Raw genomic sequence first — 23,306 nt, 5'->3', positions numbered from 1 at the left:
TGAGCAGTACCAATAAACATACAGTCATATAAAACTGGCTTTAGCTTAATACTATCATACTTATATTAGTCAGCTTCGAATTTTCAAAAGCACTGGTTTGATGAATTCTTTTTAAAATTCAAATTCAAATTTTTATATATGAAATAATATCCTTATAGTTTATCACAAAGATAACTTTAGAGAAAGAACAAATTCAATATCTCTTTATCTCTGAATATTTCTTATAAGTATGCTTATTCTGGGAAGCAAAATGCCTATATTTTTCACTTAGCTATATTTTAGAAAACTAAAGGAATTGTGATAAATAGCATTATCGTCACTTTCAAACAGTATATGGCTAGCAACATACATATGCAAATTATATTATCATGTTGAAAAATAATCTGAAATCTACTTTATTATGATATGCCACATAACATACACAAACTTAAGGGTTTATAATTTAATCTTAGAAGCTATACCTGTAAGTGATCTATCGTGCACAGGTAGTTGCTAATTCAAACCATGGCATAGCATTTTTAGATCTGGTTTGATCAAATTTCGTGTATTTATACAATGAATACTTTATTTTCCTTCTCCATTTTTGAGCTATGTTTTCAGAATACATAAAAATCAACTTCGCTCATAACTTGAAGTTTAAATTCAAGCCTCACGTACAACTATGTTTATCTAGTCTTTAAAAGAACAAGTATATTATATATGGAAAAGTAAAATGGAACAGAATTAAAGGGTCTGAATTTAAGAATGACGAGCAAAAAACATTGCTGTATAAGATCTTGGAACGAACAATTATTCCAGATGACAATAAAGATTACTCCTAAGTTAATAAAAGCCCCTGGGGCCTTTACTCTGTGGCTTCAGTTGGAATAAGTCTTAGAAATGCAGGGTTTCATAGCCATCACCCTTCTCTCTCCCCATTTCAAACTGACAAGTCACAAAACAATTGCTGCCACTTTAACATAACATGGAAACCAAGTGGTGGCCAGCGACAGAAGACAGAAGGCAGAGCAAGATGGGTGATGCACAGCCAGAAAAAAAGCAAATCCTACTCTAGAACACAAGAGGGCAAAGCCAAGAGTATATTACAAAGTGTGTGTGTCTTGGGCGGGGGGCAGGAGGGAGGCGGAGAGAAGGGCATGGATGCTGAAGTAAAAGCAAAGGACCCAGAAGTAAGCAGGGTCAATATGGAAATAAAACTGAGGAAGGGATAAAATAAGGCCATAAAGGAAGATAAAGTAAGGCCATAAAGGGATAAAATAAGGCCATATAATAAGGCCATAAAGGATGGAGAGGGTCAAGGAAATATTTAGAGGGCATGCTACCACCTGAGGTTGTTATGAAAAATCTTAATACAGCCATGCCAGAGTTGTTCTTTTTCCTTCTCTGCTTATTCTTATCCCCTACCCTTAACTTTCATTAAAAGAATAAACTCTTCTTCTTTACCACCAATGAAAATGTGGGTAATAAAGAATTTGGATTTTATCTTTTCACTGGTACTTAATACAGTTTCTCTAGTATCACATTTAATCATGTTCAGAGAATTATGATTAAACTTAGTTCCACTTAGTTCTTAGTGCTTTTTATTTGCTAACAATCATTAAACTGCAAATTACTTTTCCCCACAACTCCTCTGTGGATTACATATGGCACAGCCTTAAAATCTTGAGTTTAGGGAGAGCAAGCTAATTTTAAGAGAAAGCACTGAGAATAATTTTTTTAAAAACCTCTCAGTTATTCTTATTGCTCATGCTTTTTACATAAAAAGTTAACTACATCCTTAATTATGATCAAAGAAACTTAAATCAGCTTTGCAGAAAAGTTTTAGCACTAAGCCACGGAGGAACTGGGAGGTAATCAAGATACCTAACCCAAAATAAAAATTTATTTTTTAAAAATGTTTAAACATTGAAATGTGGGGTTTACTTTTCTTCTACATACTAAAGTACTGGTCTACAACAGGTACTCACTCGAAAAATGTGCCCACCAGAACCTCTTCCGTCTGTAACACTCAAGGCAAGACTGCCTTGGCTGCCATGCAGATCCCTAGAGCTGCCATAGTGAAAGTTGCTTACAGCAGTAAAATTGGAATTAAAGGACCTTGACAGCATGCTCTGAATAAAGAGGGGATAGATTTAACAGAGATTAGTGCAGCATGCAAAATTCACAAGACATGTTATGTACATAGATGTATTTACAATAACCCCAACACCACACAGAAATATCATGCAACATGGAATTTTAGTGCCACCGAAATTGGCACTATTTAACATATATTTACATGATAACATAAACATAGACACACAAATTACATGTAATCCAACCATCACATTTAAACACCAAAGGAGAAAGTATAAAAATATAGATGCTTTCATGCTATTATTTCCTTTACTCCAGACATATAACTTATTAGTTCATAAGAAAATAGGAATTAATGTCGTATCCAGATGTATCTACATATACATAGTTACACATGGAACACAAACTCCCCTATAAGATAAATTTTACCAACAACCAGTTATTTCTAAGTCAAAATGAATTTCTAGAGTCTTTCATTTTGTAGAAATTGCATTATTATTAAGTAAATGCAGAATTTAAATATACATAATATAGCACAAAATATATCTGCAAAACATACCACCAGGCTCTTGGCCATAGCAATGTCTAAAAATAATTATCTTCCACATTTAGAAAAATCTCTTACATTAGGTAAAAGTATAATAGAAAAACAGAGGGTTTTAGGATATAACATTTAAAAGGCTCCCACTGCTCTAGAATTACCAAGATTAAAAAAAACAACTAGAAAATACATGTATAAAAACTTTTCCATTCAAATAAATAAATAGATATTAAAGATATTAAAGATTATTTTACTTTAGGAATCAGTAGTAGCCTTTGCCGCTTAAGCTTGAAGAACTACTGATGGGACCCTTCCAAAGATTGAGTTTATATGAATGCTTAATCACTAATCCCAGAGCTGCTTGAAAAATGTACCTCAATAAATGCAATGCCTGATTCTCATTATTCTTGCTTGTTTATCCCCAGAGTTGTTAACTGCTGTTCTTTCATGTGGTTGCTTTTTAGTCATGTCCCTGAATACTAACGGTCTGATGGTCAAACTGAGAGAAACCACACTGAGCATGGCTTGTTAATAAGAAATACAGAAATGTCATAGCAAACATTTCTATGTTACTCTTATGGAATATATACCTTCTCTAGATTATGAAGTTGATGTTGAATACCAAGAACATTAATATGACATTCCAGAATGAAATGGATCTAAAATAGTACAATGTACACTTTTATTTCATAGATTCTAAAGTAATGATTAAAGAAAAAGTCAAACTTAATAGGCTAGGCCAGTACTTTTCCAAATCATTTCATGAAAGGTAAAGATTTGGCAGAAGCAATTCAGAGATTCCATAAACATTAGAATGTAAAAATAACAAAATTATACACACAGTTACATACATACACATTTTGTTTTAATGTATTATTAACCTAAAGGGACAGACTGTCCCTGTTTAAGGATATACAGATCGGGAACAAAGCCTTTTCTGTCATCTTTAAACATATATCGGATTTTTGTAAATATTTCACTGACTAAGAAGCTGAAGCTCAGAATAGGTCTGGTTTTTAATTCAGGGTTGTGCTTAGGCATCCATATAAAACTGTGCCCCATCACAACACATCAACACATTGTGCAGAGTTCAATTATGTGCTGGACATATGTCCTCCACACTGTTGTTCATTATATGCTAATAATTGTACAATAGCAAGTGAGCATGGAAATTATGTTGTTAATCATATTCTGGTTGAGTGCTTTTTGTCTAAGTTTTTTAATAAGTAATATTAGCAAATGCTGATATTAGTAATAATTCAATTTTGAAATAAAAATCTTTATTTATTTACAGTGCTGTTGATATTTTATTTGTAAATGTCTTGAGATTTTTGAGGTGAGATCTATTTTATAAGTTTGGGTTCAGGTAGTTGGTTGTGGGGGTGAGAAGGGATGTTACTACTACAAGGTTTTAAAACCAATTAAAAGCCAATAACTTACCTATTTCTGTATTGTTATTAAACTCTCATCTGGGCAAAGTAGTAACTTACCTCCAGAGGTAGGACAGGCATAGTGAAATTGCCTGGATAAAGTTTTCAAATGTCCACTATGCCACCAGAATTTTGTTTGCAGAGGAAGAGGAGTTGCAGAGGAGCAAATACAGAGCTTCCATCACACTCTACCATTGGTAATCAATGCTTTCAAGTTTGGAGTCTAAATCATGTTGCCCTGTGTCCTCATAAGGCTTTTCTTAGTGTTATTGAACTTATTCTCACCTCTAAATTACCAGTGGGCTCAACTGAGAAACTAATGTCATTTACACTTCAAGCAACTGTATGACAAATTTCTAAATATAAAAAGCAGAGAGGCACAAATGAACAATGAGGTGGATGCTACTTGCTTCCTATTTGCTGAAGTCCAGGCACATCTCTGTCGGACAGGATAAGTAATGAGAGAACAGCCATCTGAGATGTCAACTAATAATATAATGTAATATAATATAGTATATATAGTATAATATAGTAAATAAACTCATCTCTTACTCCAAAGCTCCTATTCCTCCTCTAGGTCCAAGAATAGTTAATGGCATTCTCAACGATCAGTTATTCCAGGCGCCAATCTCAAACTTAATCCCTTTCCTTCAATGACTGATTAAAGGAATAATCCAATCAGAAGTAAACTCATAAAGTCTATTTCAGATTTGCCTCTTGCATTCATTCCTTTGTCTCAATTCTACTAATACATTTCTCATTTATTTAATGGACCACTAGACAGTCTCATAAGTCAATCAACTTAACTATGGACTCTTCCTCCTCAAATCCAATTCCACATTATCATCAGAAGTTTATTTATAAAATAGCTATACTACTCCTGTGATTAAAAATTTCTAGATTCCTTTAAAAAAAAAAAGCACACAAGTTCAAAAAAGCCTCAACAGTATGTACAAAGTTATAGCTCAAACAAATAGATGAAAATGAAGTTTCCCAATACCTATAGACAGCTCAGCTCTTTAAAGTTGAGAGGATAGCACTGCATAGAACTAACATGAATTGACATAAGGTATTAATTATATTTTAGGTATTTTTTTCTGAAAAATTTGACTTAAGAAATTGTTTTGAGGTTGCATATGTTTGGCTACTTTTAAAAATGTATCTTAAGCAGAGGTAAGGTAATTCTTAGGTAAAATTCACTAAAGAATATGATACACACACACACACACACACACACACAGCCACAGAACTGTGGCACTGATATATTGGCTTTACAAGATATTTAAAAATTTTTAACTCCTTTTAAAAAACAAACAGAAGCTATTTTGCCAACAATTTCCAAACTACAGTAGAGCCACACGCCTGAGTTCAAATAGGTCAGTAATGCAGTTCAGAAAAGAGTAAATGCCATGCCAGAAGCCATCAGTGTCAGTGACAGTGTTAGTTATATAACTGGGGAGGGGTGGGCAATCTTAGATAAAATATTTACATTTATAGTACATTTCTTGTTTTTTTTTTTTCTGTTAACTATATAAAGATTGTTTATTTTTGTACACATATTTACATAATCAACAATTAATAGATGACAACAGTTCAGAAAATACTAAATGGAGGCAAACATGTATATATGTATGTATTATTTATAGTATGTGTGGCACAATCCAGAAGAGGTACATACATAAATATAGAATATGAATGTAAGCCCATTAGAAAACAGTGAGGAATAAGAGAAGGGAAAGTAGCTTACACTACTATCAATTGTTTTTGGTCTGGCTAAGTATGAACTGGGAACTCTATTCTCGGTACCAAAAAACCCCTATTAGAATATAAGTATATTTTCAATAATTCGGAGCACTTTGTTTTACCTTTTTTAAAAAGCAAAGAATGCTAGCTATTTTAAAGGAAAAGTAGTAAATTCACAAAGGAGAGAATGAAAAATTCATGTTTAATTACCTTTTCTAACTTTTTGGCCTCAATGTGTCGTAGTACTTGTTCTCGCCAATCAAGAGGAACTTTACTTTTTCCCGGAGGATCTAATAAAGAATGCTCAGAACCAACCCTTGCATTTGGTCTTTTTGAAGGACTAGTCCGTGAATAATTGAAATCACTAACTGACATAGTTCTCTCTGGTATTTCACTAACCGAAGGTCGAGCACTCTGAGGCCTAGATGCATTTGGACCATCGATGCTGTATGTTCGTGCTGAAAGAGGTCTCTGTGATCCTGACATTACTGGAGGAGTTCTTCCAACTGAGTGTAACTCCCTGTACGATAAATAATCTCCTTCGGGGACATGTGCCCGCCTGGTGGGCCCTGGCTCACCAAGATTTACAGAGGCTGTGGATGACACGCTGCTTTGTCGCTGAACTGTATTTCGAGTTGCTCCAGGAATGAGGCGGTCATTTGGTGAGATGGCCCACATGTCCCCATGTCTTCCTGGGCCAAGTCTCGGATGTAAATGGTATCCGGTACTAGCTCGAATGTTGTTATGGTTAGAGAAATTCATATTGGCAGAATGTTTAGCATAACTGTGATTTTCTGTGCTTTCTGATCTAGGAAGGCGCTGAGGAGGAAAACTGACATGATCTATTTGAGGGTTTTGTTTGGAGTGCCACAAAGTGTCCTTGACTGAAGCACTGCTGCTATATTGAATATTATATTGTGGAGGACCATATATTTGAGGCATAGATTGTGGGCCACTTGTTGTGGGTCCTCTTATATTTGGCTCTTCAGGATTATGATTTGAATCAAATTTGAAAATCGCCTTTGTACCTGATATTAAATCAGAAGATGAAGAAGAAGCAGTAAATACCTGCAGTGGTTGATCATATAAAAGCGTAGCAGACTTACTTCTGACTATATTTTTCCCATCAACAGTAGATGTGACTTTAACTGTTGCACTTGGCTGCTGGGGTCCATTATCACTAATAATGTCATAGATTTTTAACCCTCCAGTCTCCATATTAGTTATGCTATGAGATTTCACAACAGATCCAATTGGCCCACTTCTCTGAGGGGAGAGATCTTCAGTGCTTTTGGAAATACCCATATCGACAGAAGAATCAGTGTCAAGTGGTTCAGTCCTCCTAGGAGACTGTGGAGTTGCCTCAGAATGTCCATTTACCTTATTTATACATTCCAGATTAGGATACTTGTTTCCATTTTCCAAGTGCTCAGCTTCTCCTTTAGCATTAATGCTTAAAAATCCTGTTCCAAGCACTATATCCTGTGTCTTTGATCTTTCTGCTCTCTCTGGTTGAAATGTATCATTAGTTACAAGTTTATTAAGATTCATATTGATATGGTCTAATTTGTGAGATTCATCAGATGTGGCTGTTGAGTCATCTTTCTCAATAAGAGCTAACCGCTCTTCAATATTCAAATCATATTCAGGTAAGTTAAAATCATTTTTATCATGAATCTTGAATTTTTCCTCTGTTGAATGGTTTAAAATATCTCCATTTTGTAAAAGGCTGTTAAAATTTTCATCTTCTTGCCTAAAACAAAGATAATTTTATCACAAACATCACAAAGTCCAGTTTTCTTAGTAAGAGGAACATTAATAACTAATTAGTTAATGTATAGGTATACAAAGTTAAAATAGTTGACGGGAATTACAGATGAAAGGCATTTATTATCAACCTTGTAATTTAAAAATATTATAATAGTCAAATAATATAGATTTAGATTAAAGACAAAACATACTAAGTAAAACTCATAGATAATCAATATTAATTTTCATCATGAACCACTTAGTCAAAATACAGAGCTAAAAACATTTAACTCTGAAAAAATAGTTACCAATATAATATAATAAGCTTTGGGTTCAGTAGCAACCCAAATCTTTCTATCAAGAACGCTAGCTGATAGCTTAACATGAAGGTAAAATGGTATACTTTTACTTTGATAACCAAACTTCTTGAAAGCCTAAATAATAAATTTGTTTTAAACTTTAGCTAAATTCCAGCCTGTAGGAATTCAGTCTTGTTTTAGAGAGTTTGACCTACAAATTTAAGCCTAACGCAAAGATATAGCACTAATCAAAAGTATTTGAATGAATCCTTTAATTACATCTCCCCCAAATAATTTTGCATTTTTAACCCTAAAAATACCCCCTTTCAACTTACTCCAGTCTGTAATACCTAGAAATATTATAGAACTGTTCAACCTTTAACAAAGAGAAACAGAATATATTTTAAATCTTTTCTTCCCCACTTAAAATATTAATCTAAAACGAAAATGTATAAAAGTTAATTAGTCATAAAATAATGGAGAAATTATATGCTTCCTGAACCATTTCTATAATATTTGTGAAATCTTTATGCTTCATGCATTAGTCATATATATTTATTTACCTTAATATCTCTATTGTACAAATAAATCATTTTGTTGAGACGTTCACAAACCTGATTTTTGAATTAATACCAATATGAGTTTGTTTCACTGGAGAGCAGAGTGAGGTATCTTGACTGCTATCGGTATTAAGAGAAACTGAATCAGACATCCGAGATGGAGAAGAACAGTTGCTGTTATTCTGATTGCTATTGTGTGTAACTTCATCTGATAAAGAATCTGTATCCTTTGTATCATCTGAAACAAAAATACTTAAGCTGTTGATAAAGTCACGAAGAACTGTATGAAATATATTTCAGTAATGACAAATGACATTTATATTGTCCTGGTTCAATGTATAAGGTAAAGAATCACATGGATAAGATAACCGGAGGCACCTCTGAAAATTCAGTCCTAATACACACATAAATTGAAGAATTTAAAAATAGTGATACCTTTAGTATTTAAAAAAATATAACCAATGTTAGGGTCGCTCAGAATTTGATTTAGTTATAACTACTGACAGGATGATTACACAGTGTTCTCTAAGCTATCAATTAGTTTAAGTGTATATGCTTTTCCATTCATTTATAACCTTAAAAAGTCATAACAATAACAAATATAGAGTATAGTTCACAGCCTTGGTAAACTTATCTGGGGAAGAAATTATTTTCTACATGTATGGAACTGTTTTCATGTAGGAACTGTATATAAATTTCAAAGAACTGTATATAAATAGTGAACTCAATATACAAGATGGTTTTGTGTGTAACAATTACATAAGCATAAGACAATATTCATATTCCATTATAGGCTAGTATAAAAAAGTAGTTTTTAAAAGTAGTGATCAAAAAGATAGTAACGTAACATCTTTACAATGCTAAAGGATGTTTTTAACTAATTCTAGCCTAATCATAGAAATAGTATATACAGACATAGGAGAATACATGAATTAAGGATATTTTTGTAGTTCCAACATCTCAGTTCAAGTAGTCTGAACTGCGTCAACAATTAAAAACAGTAGTATATGGGGCTCTGTAACTTCAAGATATCAGGGTCTTGGATCATAAATTTTAAAAATAATGTTAAACTATATGGCACTTAAATTCCTTCCTAGATACATTCCTCTTCTTCCATCTTGGTATTATGGAACAATTGTGACAATTAGATAATAACATGTAAAATATTTAACATATAACAAGCAGCAACTAATAAGTACTCAACAAACATTACCATTATTATTATGAACACAAGCTATTCGAGGGCAACCTTGATAGTAAGTTTCATTAATGCCATAAAGGCAAAGGTTGGATAAATATTTGGTGGAGATGGTGTAGAGGTGTTCAGGCACTGGTAGGACGGAGTGAGGGACGGATAAAGGAAGTGATAGATAATCTCCAAGCTTCCTTTCATTTCTAGGAGTCTAAGATTCTATGTTACATGAAAGAATGTCTGGAAAGGGGGGTGGTTCAAAAATAAGTTCAGGGATAGATAAAATAACAAGAATCTACTATAAGTCAGGTAATATGTTAGATCTGAGTACACTGAATAATTTAGTATATCTGATATTCACAAAATCCTTCATTAGCCTCATTTTATGTCAAATTAGGTATGTACACACGGATAAAATTAGAGCTCAAGAATCATAAAACAAATAAGTGGTGGAAATGAAATCATAATCTAGGCTTGTCTGCCTTTGTTATAAAGTCCATGCCCTTGTAAGCAGACTTGCACAAGGGAGAACAGGTCTATCAAGAGAAGAAACAGGCCTTTTAAAAAGGCATGTTTTAAAAATTGTTGCTAAACAGTGTTTTAAATAATATAATGACACTTAATGAAATTTATTCCAAAAAATTATAAATTTTATTCAATGCATTTCTATTCTTAGCACTTTCCTTTAACGGCTAACCTTTCTTGTTATTACTAAGTGCTACCACTTTTGGCTGGTTAATAGATGTTTCAATTAATGGCGGTCGCATCTCTGCCATTTTCATTTCTTCATCAGAAGAAAGTTCTTCAGATTCCTAATTTAAAGAAAAAAGTGAAAATATTTATGAAAATAGATTGTGGTTTCTTTAAATGAATAAATATTAAGTCATAAGAACATCAGATAGAAAAGAATGTTTAGAACATGTCTGAAACCTTTTTATGGTAGGTAACATGTAATGACTAAAAGTAGTATATGATTTATTTTAAAAATTTCAAGATAACAGCAATAAAACTATGGTAGTTATTAACAATATGCCAAAGCACTTATGGGATTAATTTTCTGTGGCAGGCCTTAATTCGAGTGTACTAATGATTACTTGTGCCTGGTACTATGTCATGTACCAGAGGAATGAAATAAAATAATTCCTGTCATTGAAAAACTCAGTTTGCTCCAATAAAAAGTCTTCCTAATCCTCAAATTTATTACCTCAAGGATCAATAGATTCTAAGGAATCAGAACTGAGGTAATTCTTCTTCTGCTAAAATGAATTAATGGCAATTTTTGTCCAATAGGAAGACAGAATTTTATATTATTCTCCATAAATTTTTCTCTAATATTTGGCAGTTATCCCAAGTTATCTATCATTGAAAGCTATTCCATAGGGAAAAAAAGACCTATTAATGGAAAAATTATAATATTGTATAAAAAAATCAGATCTGCAGGTTAAATTATTCCCAGTTAATATGATGAAAAAAAAAAAGGTTTTAAAAAGGTGTTCTGTTAAAAGTACTAAGACCTTTTGGTACTCACAAGTGCCATATTAAATATATAGACTGGAGTCAGCAAGCTTTCAGTGAAAAGGCCAGACAGTAAATATTTTACACTTAGAGGGCCGTGCAATGATCTCTATTTCAATTACCCAACTCTGCTGTTGTGCACAAAAGTAGTTAGAGACAAGATGCAGAAAAATGACCAGGGCTGTATGCCAGTAAAACTGAATTTCATCTAATTTTTCACATCATGAAATATTCTTTTGATTTTTATTCAACCATTTAAAATGTAAAAGCTCTTACAAGTTCTTAGCTTGCAAGCCACACAAAAAACAGGTAGTGGGCAGATCTGAGCCATAGGCCATAGTTTGCCAACCCTATTCAAGACTGTACTACAATGGAAAGAGTTGGACTGGTAATTGTAGAATAGAAAAGGAATGTAAATTCTGTTTAGTCTTGAACTGTGAGTTAAGAGGGGAATGACATTCTGAGTAGAGGAAAGCATGCAAATAAAAGGTATGGCAAGTCAGCTCCAAGCAGTTGGAGCTCAGGATAAGTGGCAGGAGGCAGAAAAGGTAGGCTGGATTGGATGCTGAAAGATTATGCCGAGTATAGACTCAATGAAGTGTGTGTTGGGTATGACTGAAAGTTGCCAAGCCAGAAACTCACAAGGTCAGACCATATTTTAAAATGAAGAATGTATAGGAAGAGAAAGAGACTGGTAGGAAGGAATCTAGCTATCACGTCAGTCCTGGAGAAAAAAAGACTACATTTGTCCTTAGGCAATGGCACTGATAGCCTAAAGACAAAAAGAATTCCACAGAAATTTTGGAGTTAACAGGACTTAATGACAATGAATGTAACGAGGAAGGGCAAATGGTGTGTCCTAATCTTTGATATCTGCAGCACTTAAAACTGCTGACCAGAGAGACTTTCTTCTTCATGAAATTATATTATACCTGGCTCCTCCCACCTTTCTTTCTCCTTTGCCCACATCACTTAATCTTCCTGCAGTTAAGTTCATATTTTTTTTTTCTTACTCTTTCCCTGGATATGCATTTTCTTCAATGATTATGTTTAATATAGACAGTTCTCCAATTTATAATCTAGCTTTGATTTCTCATGAGCTAAAGACCCACATTACCAACTACCTACTGAATATGTCTACCTGATGGTCTTGCCATTCCTTCAAATTTGACATATCTAAAAACAAACTTGTCTTTACAAGGCTGTTTTCTTAATATCCCTATTTCTATTAATGGCATCGTCATTCTATTTGGGCAGTTACAAGACTGTTCCCTCTTCTCCATTTCTTATAGGCAAGGGTATTCGCACATTATATCTGTAATCTTGTGACTAACTCCTAGTCTGCATTTTCTACTACCATTATTCAAAAGCCCTCAAACTTGGAGAATTCAGTATCTGCTGCCAGATAACTCCTAATACATAGCTCTATCACAAGTAATGCTCTGCTAAAAAGCCTTCAGTGGTTCCCCAAAGACTACAGAACATTAAGTGCAAACTTCTTAGAATGGCTTTCAGGGCTTCAATAATCAGGATCCAATCTACTCTACTAATTTTATTTCATACTATCACCCCTGGCATATTCAGTCAGATAGCACATGCTCTTTTCTACATTTCTAAACACCACTTTCCTGCTCTTGTTAGTCGTTCTTGTTAGTCCTTCCATACTTCATTCGGTTCTAGCTCTGGTGACTGAAATATTTCAAAATGGTTAAATGCCTCCTTCATCTTAAAGCACCCGTGGATCATCATAGCCAGAAAATATCTCTTTACTAAATTTCTGTAGCCCTTAATATTTTCATTAGTACTTTTCTTACACATTCGGCACAGTCTAACTTTAATTATATTCTATACATTCATTTACTCATTCTGCCACTATAGCTCCAAACACAGCCCTTATACACAGAAATTATACTAAATGAGTAATAATGTCACTGGGACAAACCTAATAACCCTTTTACAGACTGTTATATTAGGTTCGACGTACATAATAGTGTACTGAATGATGTGATCCAATTAGGACATTCAAAAGCCATATGAGCTTTTTCCTGTAGTAAATACTAGCTCATAGGATAACCGTAAAGACAGATGATGTGCTTTGAACATATTTAAATTTTCAAGAATAAAAATGCTATTATAAATCTAGAATATCAATTTTTACATACACCAGCGATCTCCAATAGAAGTTTCTGTAATGATGGACATGATCTATGTGGTTCAACATGGTAGACACTAACTAGCCAGATGCGGCTACTGAGCAATGGAAACATGGTAAGTGTAACTGAGAAGTTCAATTTTTAATTTTATTTACTTAAATAGTCACTTGTAGCTAGTGTATAAGAGTGGACAATACAGCTATAAATCGAAAATATTTCGAAATTTCATTTTTAAGAGTTACAGCTTTACCATTTTCCATTACTTCCAGTAGTGTATGAGGGAAATGTAAAATGGTGCAACCACTTTTGGAAAATTGTTTTGCAGCTTGTCGAACAGTTAAACATATAACTACCATATGATCCTAGGTATATACCCAAAAGAAAAAATATATATCCACACAAATATTTATGTCAGCCTTATTCATTATAGCCAAAATGTGAAAGTACCTGAAATGTCCATTATTTGCCATTACAATGGAATACTGCTCAGACATAAAAAATGGATGAAATATTGATAAACACTACAATATAGATAATCTTGAAGATATTATGTTAAGCAAAATAAAATAGTCACAAAGACCACACATACTATATGATTATACAAAATGCCAAGAATAGCCAAATCTATACAGGCACATAAAGTAGATTCCGAGCTGCCTAGGGCTCAGGGGGATAGAATGGTTGTCAGGTGATGGCTAAGAAATACAGACTTTCTTTTGGGGGTAATGAAAATGTTCTAAACATGACTGTGGTGAAAGCTGCACATCTTTTAGAATACTAAAGGCCACTGTGTTGTACCCTTTACTTAAATGAATTTATGTGAGTTATACACCTCAATAAAGTTTAAAAAAAAATATATAGCTTTCATTGATCCATGAGAAGAAACTAAAAAAAGTCCCAGACATTCAAAGGAAAAATACGTCTCTATCAATGAGAAATGCTTAAATAAAGTGACAAAGTATACCTATGACAATCTTTTCATTTTTAAATAAAGCAATTGCTATTATGTATTCTACAGAAGTAGAGTAGAATCGCCATAATCTAACTTACATAGTAAACACTGGAGTACAATGAGTAAAATAAGTTTAAAGTGATAAATGAGTGATATTACAGTAAAAATGAAATTTCTCAATGGTAAATGTATTAGCATGTTTTCTACTGTCAATATCAGATCTCTCCTATCTTCAGTTGGCAATGATGAAGTACTAAATTCTTATCCATTGTTATGACCGTTCCAGAATAATCATAAAGCCATACCTCAAAAACATCGTCATGATTAACAACATGCTTCAAGTTCTCAGAAGCTTTCATATTTGCAGACACTGGCAGACTCCCAGGACTGATCTCAGCTTCAGGTTCACTGGTCTTCTGTATAGAATTTCCTATCATATAATTTTCTTTTTCATCAGCTTTGCTTCTTACTGGAGTAGTACTTTCTGAAGTCTAAGTAAAAGAGAAGATAAAGAAATCGTATTCCTTAGGCTTTATATCTATTCTTGTATTAAAGTTCATGAAAATTTAAAAGTAATTTAACACCTTCCTATTCTGGATAAATCAATGAAACTTTAAACGTGGAAATCTGTAGCATTCAGATGAAATGCTCATTTTGGGGACAGGTGGTCCCCAAAGGTCCATGAGCCACATCCAACTTTACAGTTCAGCTGAGTCTACATTTCATCTTAGAAGGTGCAAAACTCATGTTCATGAGCGAGTCACTTAGCTCATCATGCTCAATGAACATAAGATGGTTAGACTGTTTTCTGCTTATTGTGGGATGTATAATAACTCTAGTGACATGATAAAACTTCTGTTTCTGTGCTACTAAGTGAGAAGAAAAGTCCATTAAAGGAACACATAATTTAAGAGTTTATGTAGGTTTCTGAAAGATCCCAAATAAATGCCAATGGTCTGTCATAGCAATTACATTTACAATTAGAATTGGGTAGAGTAAATTGATATTACCAGTGGGGAAAAAGTATTCCTATAATCATGAATTTTTAAAGGCTACGCTGACACTCCTACCCATCTGGACAGTCTGGACAGTCTGCAATCATTATAACAATCAGAGAGTTCACTTATTATAGCTGTTAGTTCAGGCAGTTGAGAACATCATCCTAAATTTGAGAATACATTTAGTCTACACAAAAAGGATCATTACATTGATTATTATTTAAAAATTTTAAAGAACTTGAAATAGGTTTCGGTCAATTCTTTTGAATTGAGTTTTCTAACCTTCACACCCACATCATTATTTACAACTTGCTGATCTTCATGTGGTTTCAAATCTTTTCCAGAGTCTTCATTAGTCTCTTCATCTTTTAATCTATGTACAATAGTTTGAACAGTTTTGACCATATTCTTAAGCTCATCTGGATATGGTGTTGGATATCTCTTTAAATTTCCCTCCTAGAAAAACAAGCAAAATTTAAATATAAATATTTCTAACATCAACCTTGAAATTTAATCTATAATCTATCTTTATAACATTGGATATATGGCTCATAGGGGTAACTTTAAAAACAGATGACAGGCCTTTGAAAGCATTTTAGACTCAATAAAAGTATGGTTTCATCAACAGTCGAAGATGTCACAGTTATAGATTTTACTGTTCTAAAACCTTTTTTAGCAGACATAAACTTATCCCATTTGGAGATATATGGTATGCATATTGCCAACTTGGCTTTGAAACAGATATATGTTTTCCAGCTAGACATTTATCCAACACATATAAAATTCCTACTTTTACATACTATGTCTTATGTGCCATGAACCAAGCACTTCCAAGATCAACCCGTCATTTCCTGGGATTCAGTTAGTTTGTATAAGCGGAAAAGAATTACATTCATAAGTAACTTGGAAGTGTGTATTTGTTACTTCTACCACTGTGGCACACATCATCATAAAGAAACAAAAGGTTCCTAACAGAGTTCTTTATCCCTGGAATATATATGAATGTCATTAAAGAAAGGGAAGGAGAAAAACAATGACCTTTTGTTCTGTTATATTTATATATAGTATGAAATCCGGTTTTCAATCACATAGTTTTATATTACTGTCAAATTCCTTCACATGATATTATGTGATATATAATTAATAAAACCTCAAATGCCTTGAAGGCAAAGAATAAAACCAATACATTTCTTTGTATCTGCCAAAACAGCACAGGATGGATATACAGTACCCAGTAAATACCAGCAGACCTGTTTCAAACTGAAGAAAGAAAGAACATACTCACCCTGGGAGGTGCCTCTCTTTCATCTTTGTCTTCATCACATTCAAATGCCACTTGAGCCCGTTGCTTCCTCTGTTCCTCCCACAATGAAGGATTAAAACTTTCATTATCTGATATGAACATAACTATAAAAAAAAAGTCCACAATATTTTACTGTAATTATGAAAAACTATTACTTGCTCATGATTTTCTTTATGAGATATGTCTGTTAAGGTAAGTCAAGACTGGTCAATGCCAGCAGCTATAAATCTACACTAACAACTAGGCTGTGATTCTAACATTTCTTTCTTTTATTTCTAACACTGCTTTACAATATCGATTATGTATCTTTTCTTCCCTAAAGCTTATTTGTATTGTTTTGTTATTAGAGGGCTCCTGAAGAGAATCTAACAATTAAAACACTATAGATATGTGATTTTGTGCAGTTCCCTCCAAAAAGTAACATGGTAATATATAAATTATTTTATCCATGTTTTTGCATTCAGGAATTATCTTCCTAATTAAAATATTGTTCATTATGTATTGGGAATGGGGAGGTGGTTAAAGCAAAAAGAGTGAGATATTTGGTAAAAAAAAGAATGATATATGTTACATGACAGCATGCAATCACATCTCTGCATTACACATTATATATAGTATAACTTTATTAAGTGAATAAAGTGCTTATATTTCCTATATCAAAATGTAAGGAAAATAAAGAGTTTAATATAAACTCAATACTTCCATATCCTACTATATGATAATATTACAGGTAAAGATTTAACAACTGTTACAGTTTTTTGCTTATTAGGCAACTAAAAAAAAATCTAAAGCTTAAAAAATTAATCCATTTGACCACTGTATATCATCCTGTAAGTTTGTACAATACAAATAAAATCACAACTTGTTTTCTGCCCATTAAAAGAAAATGAGTATATCTACTCAAAAAATCAGGGATTAAACGCATTTAAAATTAGCTAATAGAAAAACAAATTCCTGGAATACCCAAATATGGACAATATGAACATTTATGCAAAAGTAGGATAATGATATTTTTAGTCCTTATTTTGGGCCTCTTAACCTTCTTAATCTCATACTCAAACTAAGAATGCCATGAAACCAAATACAAACAATGGGAATGGAGTTTTTGAATTCAGTTTTTCCTTTGTGTTCATTGCCTAGTCCAAGAATATTTTAAATACTTTGTGTAGCTGCTTAATAGTTAATGAAGTGGAGTATTTTTTTTGTTTGCTGAATGTGGTTCAAATTGCTAGGAGTCCCTACTGACATACTTTTATGGTATACTTGAAAAGGCAAGCAGAGCCAAGCAGTTTCCAAAAACCCTACAAAACTGATACTATTATTATTTCAAGATAAAGAAACCAAAGCTCAAGAGTTTAATTTGCTTATGGTATATTTTATAAATCAAAACTAATGATTAGTTTAGATTTTATCTTTAGTGTTTACATGTACTAAGAGTTTATTTCTAAATAACTTGGGGCCATGAAGATTTTCACTGGCCTCGGAAAAATAAACACGTAAAAATTATATTTTTAAGTACACATATATCATACACATATAGAACACAACGTATGTTAGAAACAATTTGCTCCTTAGTATAAAAGGCATTCCATACCACAATTGTTGAAAAACACTTGTGGCCAGTGGTAAAAGGTGTATTTCCCTTTCTTGGCAAAATGTAATTAAGAACTTAGAATAATAACATTTAGTCAAAAGTCTGCAGATTATCTTTATACAGTGTGTAGATCCAAGGGTTGTAGTAAGTCTACAACCAACAACAGAAGTGAAAGAAAATATTTCCTGGCTTAATAGTCCTAATAACATAACACTTAAGATGTATTCCTAACATTTAGCTAAATATGATTTATAACAGAGAGATCTATAATAGATCTTCACTGTTTAACTTCAAGGAATCATTTAAGGAAGTATATTTTATATATATATATATATATATATACCTCTAAATTCCACTGTCATAACTCTGAGATGTTGCCCATTTTCAGAGAATTTTATCGACTAATTCTACAAATTCACTTCAAATTAGTAAAAGTCTTTGAGACTTAAAATTTACTTCACGTCTTTGTTGTAATTTATCAGTATTTGTTTTAAAAGAAAAGATATTCTTAAATGCCTACCATCCTCAGTCCTTGGCTGCTGAGGGAACATGTAGTTTGTAAGCACCATTTTCTGGGTCTCTGAATCAGTCTCTTTTTGAAGAGGTATCAGGGGTTTGGACTAAGGAAAGAAAACAAATGTTTCATTTTCATTAAGTCTAAAGCAAATATATATCCAGCAATTCCTCTGAATAAGTACCATTTTTTCTGTAAGGTATTAATGTTTGTTACAAAAACAAATTTAAACATACATAATAAAATTTAAGCATTAATTTAAAACCTCATAAAAATCTCTAAAATTTAGTTTTTAATAAAGCGAAATCACACTGTCTTGCAATTATCACTGGTTATCAATAGTTTTAAAGATCTCATATCCATAGTCCAATAATTACTTAGCATAGTGATTTAATAAAGCTATAAAACAAGCCTTCCCATTTGATATTATTTTTCCTCTTGCAGCATTCCCCTTTGAAAAGATGCTTTTGTAGAAATGGCTTAGAAGGTTTATTCTAGTTATCTGCAGGTTTAATCTAGCTGAAAAGAGAGTACTTAAATAGTTAAGCTGTAACCTGCTTTTCTCTTGTCTCCATTAATGGCATCACAAATTACTCAGTGGTAGAACTAAGAAGCTCATTATTTTGGATCTCATTTTTTCTTAATATTTTTTCCTAATTGGTTATCGAGTAGTTTCAATTTACTTAATGTAACTAATACCTGTACCAGCCTTCCCACCTAATATCCTACTAATCCAAGTCTTGGCCGACTCCAGACAAGCAGGGAACTACCCAATCCTCCTCTGCTCTGCCACAGTATCAACTACTTTTTTGGACTTACTCTTGTGAAAACCTTGCAGCTAGCTATAATCTTACACCCATTCAAACATTCCCTCTGTGGCCCTCTCCTTGTTCCATAGTAAACAAACTGCCCTGCATCTCAGACATCATCTTCACTGAAAAGTTTCCTTGACCTCCTCTGATAATGGAAATGATAGATCTACTCCTTCCCCAAAGATAGGGCTTCCCTGAAGCCTTCTCAAATACAAGTTGCTTATTTTCCCACACCTCATACACGCTAGGTCAGGAGGTGCGTTAGTGCTTATAAATGCTATGAGATCATTACTTATCTCTCAAGTATAAACACCCACTCTTTTTAGGAATATAAACTTTGCCTCTACAATTCATCCATCGCTAACATTTAAAAAATAATAATTTTATATTATCCATTTTAAGAAAATAATAAACCCATGAAATCACCTCCTAGAAAAAGTAATTAAGGTGATAGGCTGAACCATATAGTTCTTCCTGTGCCACAAAACTTCTGAATAAAGAAATTTTACAAATAAAAAAAAGGAATAAATCTATAATGGTATTTATGCCTTCAGGAGAAATTCTGAGAAACTCTTGGAGGTCAGAAATGAAAAGAATTAAGAAACCAAGAACATAGAAACCACGGTATAAAACAAAGTTGTGGGGGTGGGGAGAGGCTCATGGACACTTAGAACTGTACTATACATGCCTACGTGGATATACCAAAGGTACTGTAAACTCACCGTGCCCAACTGGAACTTAACATCTTCCCATAAACATACTCCTTTCTCTGTGGTTCCCTATCTTGGTTATGGTATCAATATCCATCTAGTCACTCAAGCAAAATCTCCGAGGCTCATCTTTACTTTGACTTCTTTTTTTCTCGCATATATGCGCTCTTCAAATATTGTACTGATGTGACTTAAGTTATGCCTTAAATACGCCACTCTTCCTCAGTGTTGTTATCATTACTTTACTTCAAGCCAACATTTTCTGTTGCCTTAAGTATGGCAATGCCCTCTAATCGGTCTCCTCTGCCTTCATGCTTGGCACCACTCCCTGCTAAATCCATCTTTCATAATGCAGCCCAAAAAGACTTTCTAAAATATCAGTGTGACCATAGCATTTATCTGCTCATGTGTTACACTGGTTCCCCATCTTCTATATGAAGGTTTAAATGTATTACAGGATCACTTCTCTCTCTACAACTGATGACATATATTAATAACTGTTTATGTCTATAATGACCAAATACCCAATTTGCCTGGGACAGTCCCATTTTAAACATGCTGTTCTGACATAATTACCATAGAGCCACCTTTCACTATCAGAAGTGTCCTACCCTAGTACAGACAATAAATTACATAATCACCTTAATCACAGCAATTTTCCTCTGAGCCTGAACATGGCTTCAGAATCCTTAAAACAATCTTTCAGAAGCCATTCATAATTTATCAGAGCTGACATGCAAGATAAAAAATCTATTTACCATCCTTGAAATATAATGAAAGTTCCTTTGCATGTCATACAAAATCCTCTATGACTTGGTAGTCCTTGTCCACCCCCCCTTTGGCCACATTTCATACTCCTCAGTCTAAAAGGTTATGCCCTAGTCACATGAACCATTTGTAAAGTTATCAAATATACTAGATTGCTTCACCAGTAAGTGCTTAGGCTCATGATATTCCTTTTAATATTCTTCCCCTTTCTTTGTTTAAATTCTATTACTCTTTGAGAAGTAATCGGGCATTGTAGGCATCTCCTCCTCTGGGAAATATGCTTTTACATCCCTAAGTTATGCTCCTCTTCTTTGATCCTGAAGCCTAGTCCTACCAAGTCTTTTATCACACTGTATTAAAATGACCTTCTTGACAGCCTTTATTAGCCAACCTTAGTTTGACTGGCACAAAGCATTTGTTCAATAAATGGTTCTTGAATGAGAATGGCGGAGTGAATAATCGATTGTTCTGTTCAAGCCTTCAGAGAGACTCATGAAAAATGTTATTGTATGTACTGCCTATATGTATATCCCCTACACAGTCAGTGAAATATTCAAGAGCAACTTATAATCATAATCAAACCAATTTAACATACCTTCTTTCCTATGCTTTGTTCTTTTACAGCAAAATGACTGCTTCATATTGTAAGGGATGTTTTTGTAGCTATGTTGGATGTGTTATACTATTTACTATTTTATTATTTTGTCAAACTAAGGAAAACACAAAGCTCCCATGACCACAATTTTTGTTTTAAAGTAATTAACAAATGAGGAGCAAGAGAATGACATAACACTGTAAATATGAAGAAGCTGTATTTATTACCACATAATTTCACTAAAATGAGTCATCTGGCAAAATATGCTGGCATTAATGTACCCACCACGGTGCTATTATACTAACAGTCTCAGAGTCCTCAGGATTGGGAGCTATGTCTCATTTACACTGTAGTAACTAAATGGCATAAGCCAAGGCCCAGCAAATGTTTTATAAATCCAGCTATAAAATTTAAAATCAAGTTCCAAATGTTAATATTCATTTAAGAGAGATTAGATAATTAAGAGTGCCATAGATGTATGAACTGACACATTTAATAGATGCGATTATCACTTGTGCTCAAGTTCTAATAAAAGCAAAGGTGTTATCATTTTAATATTTTCTTCCCTAATTTACAGAACAAGTAAAAACTACAGTCTGCTTTCATAAGTGTGGACTGACATCAGCTTAAGGCTTTTAGAGTATAAATAAGAGTTAGATGGAAAGGGGTCGTCAGTTAAGAAGTTTGAAGAATCCTAAAATATGGACAAGTGAGTTTTCTTACTGTAGTACACATCACGGTTGTTAATATGATCCAAAAGAGGGACATAATACAGTCCCCCAAGTGAATTTGACTATGGAATTTATAAATATATCACATGACTAGTGTAGTCAAACCTTGTGAGAATATATCTTCAAATAAATTATAAATAATTGCTCAATCATTAACTTATGAAAAAGATCAGCAAACTGTACATTCAACTCTGCTAATCTTCTAATGCCTATGCCTATCAAGCTTTATTTTTCTTTATCTCTGAAAGATTACATAGTTACTTGTTCATCTCTGTCTCTCATTTGAATATGAAGTCAATGAGAATGTAAGAACATTCTATTTGCTTTACCAATACATCTCCAGCTCCCAGAGCAGTTCATGACCTACTGCAAGTTTTCATAAATGTTTGTAAAATGAAGAAAAGTCCAAAGAATAATAACTCTTAATTCCTTAGAAACACTTCTGTAAGGTATGTGAAAATGCTTCATTAGAAGTATAATTTAAATTAATTATCAAATTTCTATAGGTATATGCCAAAGAGGATCACTCTAAAAACTAAAAAGAGTACTGTGTCTGATTTTTTAATCTCATATATATATTTCCAGATTTGGGAGAAATTAGGTAAGTCCAACAGGATTTATTATTTATGAATTTACACATATTTCACAAAAATTATCTGTATCCAAATATTTTCTAAGATTTTCTTTAAATAATATAGTTTACTTATATTCAGGAATATGACTGCTCTTAAATGATCCTATGTAAATTAGAATACATAATCATATAGCACAATTGGAATTCCAGTAATTTAGAAAATCAGAATGCCTACCTGATTATCTGAGAGCCACATAGCTGTCAATTGCTGTAGCTTTGTAAAGCTAAAGGGCAAATTCTTTAATCTGTGGGAAAAAATACAAACAAAAATTAAACTTTAAAATGAGAAATGTTAAAACATGAGAGTAAATCTAATGGTCTTCTAAACAGTGTTATATTATCGCGTATGAAAATAGGAGAAAAATAATTAGGGGAAAAAACCCAATACAGGTCTCTGAATAGGATATAAGGTAAAATATTATCCAGTTTTATAAGAA

General features: G+C 33.1%; 1 protein-coding gene across 12 annotated transcripts in view; it reads right to left on the bottom strand.

Annotated features, from left to right (window-relative positions):
• ERBIN (erbb2 interacting protein) overlaps nt 1-23,306 on the bottom strand; it is a 93,184-nt gene that overhangs the window by 8,337 nt on the left and 61,541 nt on the right. For 4 of the 12 annotated variants that reach the window (XM_039870080.1, XM_039870086.1, XM_039870088.1 and 1 more), the window contains exons 14-21: nt 23,045-23,114; nt 18,626-18,725; nt 16,494-16,615; nt 15,491-15,664; nt 14,516-14,701; nt 10,288-10,402; nt 8,453-8,636; nt 6,001-7,543 (exon numbers count right to left, since the gene is read on the bottom strand). In XM_039870080.1, the coding sequence (XP_039726014.1) occupies nt 6,001-7,543; nt 8,453-8,636; nt 10,288-10,402; nt 14,516-14,701; nt 15,491-15,664; nt 16,494-16,615; nt 18,626-18,725; nt 23,045-23,114 (2,494 nt within the window). Of the gene's footprint in view, nt 1-1,967; nt 2,112-6,000; nt 7,544-8,452; nt 8,637-10,287; nt 10,403-14,515; nt 14,702-15,490; nt 15,665-16,493; nt 16,616-18,625; nt 18,726-23,044; nt 23,115-23,306 lie in introns of all 12 variants that reach the window. The other 8 variants (XM_039870078.1, XM_039870090.1, XM_039870081.1 and 5 more) reach the window with 3 other exon arrangements.

The sequence above is a fragment of the Pteropus medius genome, unplaced genomic scaffold (assembly GCF_902729225.1).
Source record: "Pteropus medius unplaced genomic scaffold, Ma_sr-lr_union100, whole genome shotgun sequence".
Classification (NCBI taxonomy): domain Eukaryota; kingdom Metazoa; phylum Chordata; class Mammalia; order Chiroptera; family Pteropodidae; genus Pteropus; species Pteropus medius.
The sequence above is the reverse complement of the archived record's forward strand: the minus strand, read 5'-3'. Positions and strand labels throughout refer to the sequence as shown.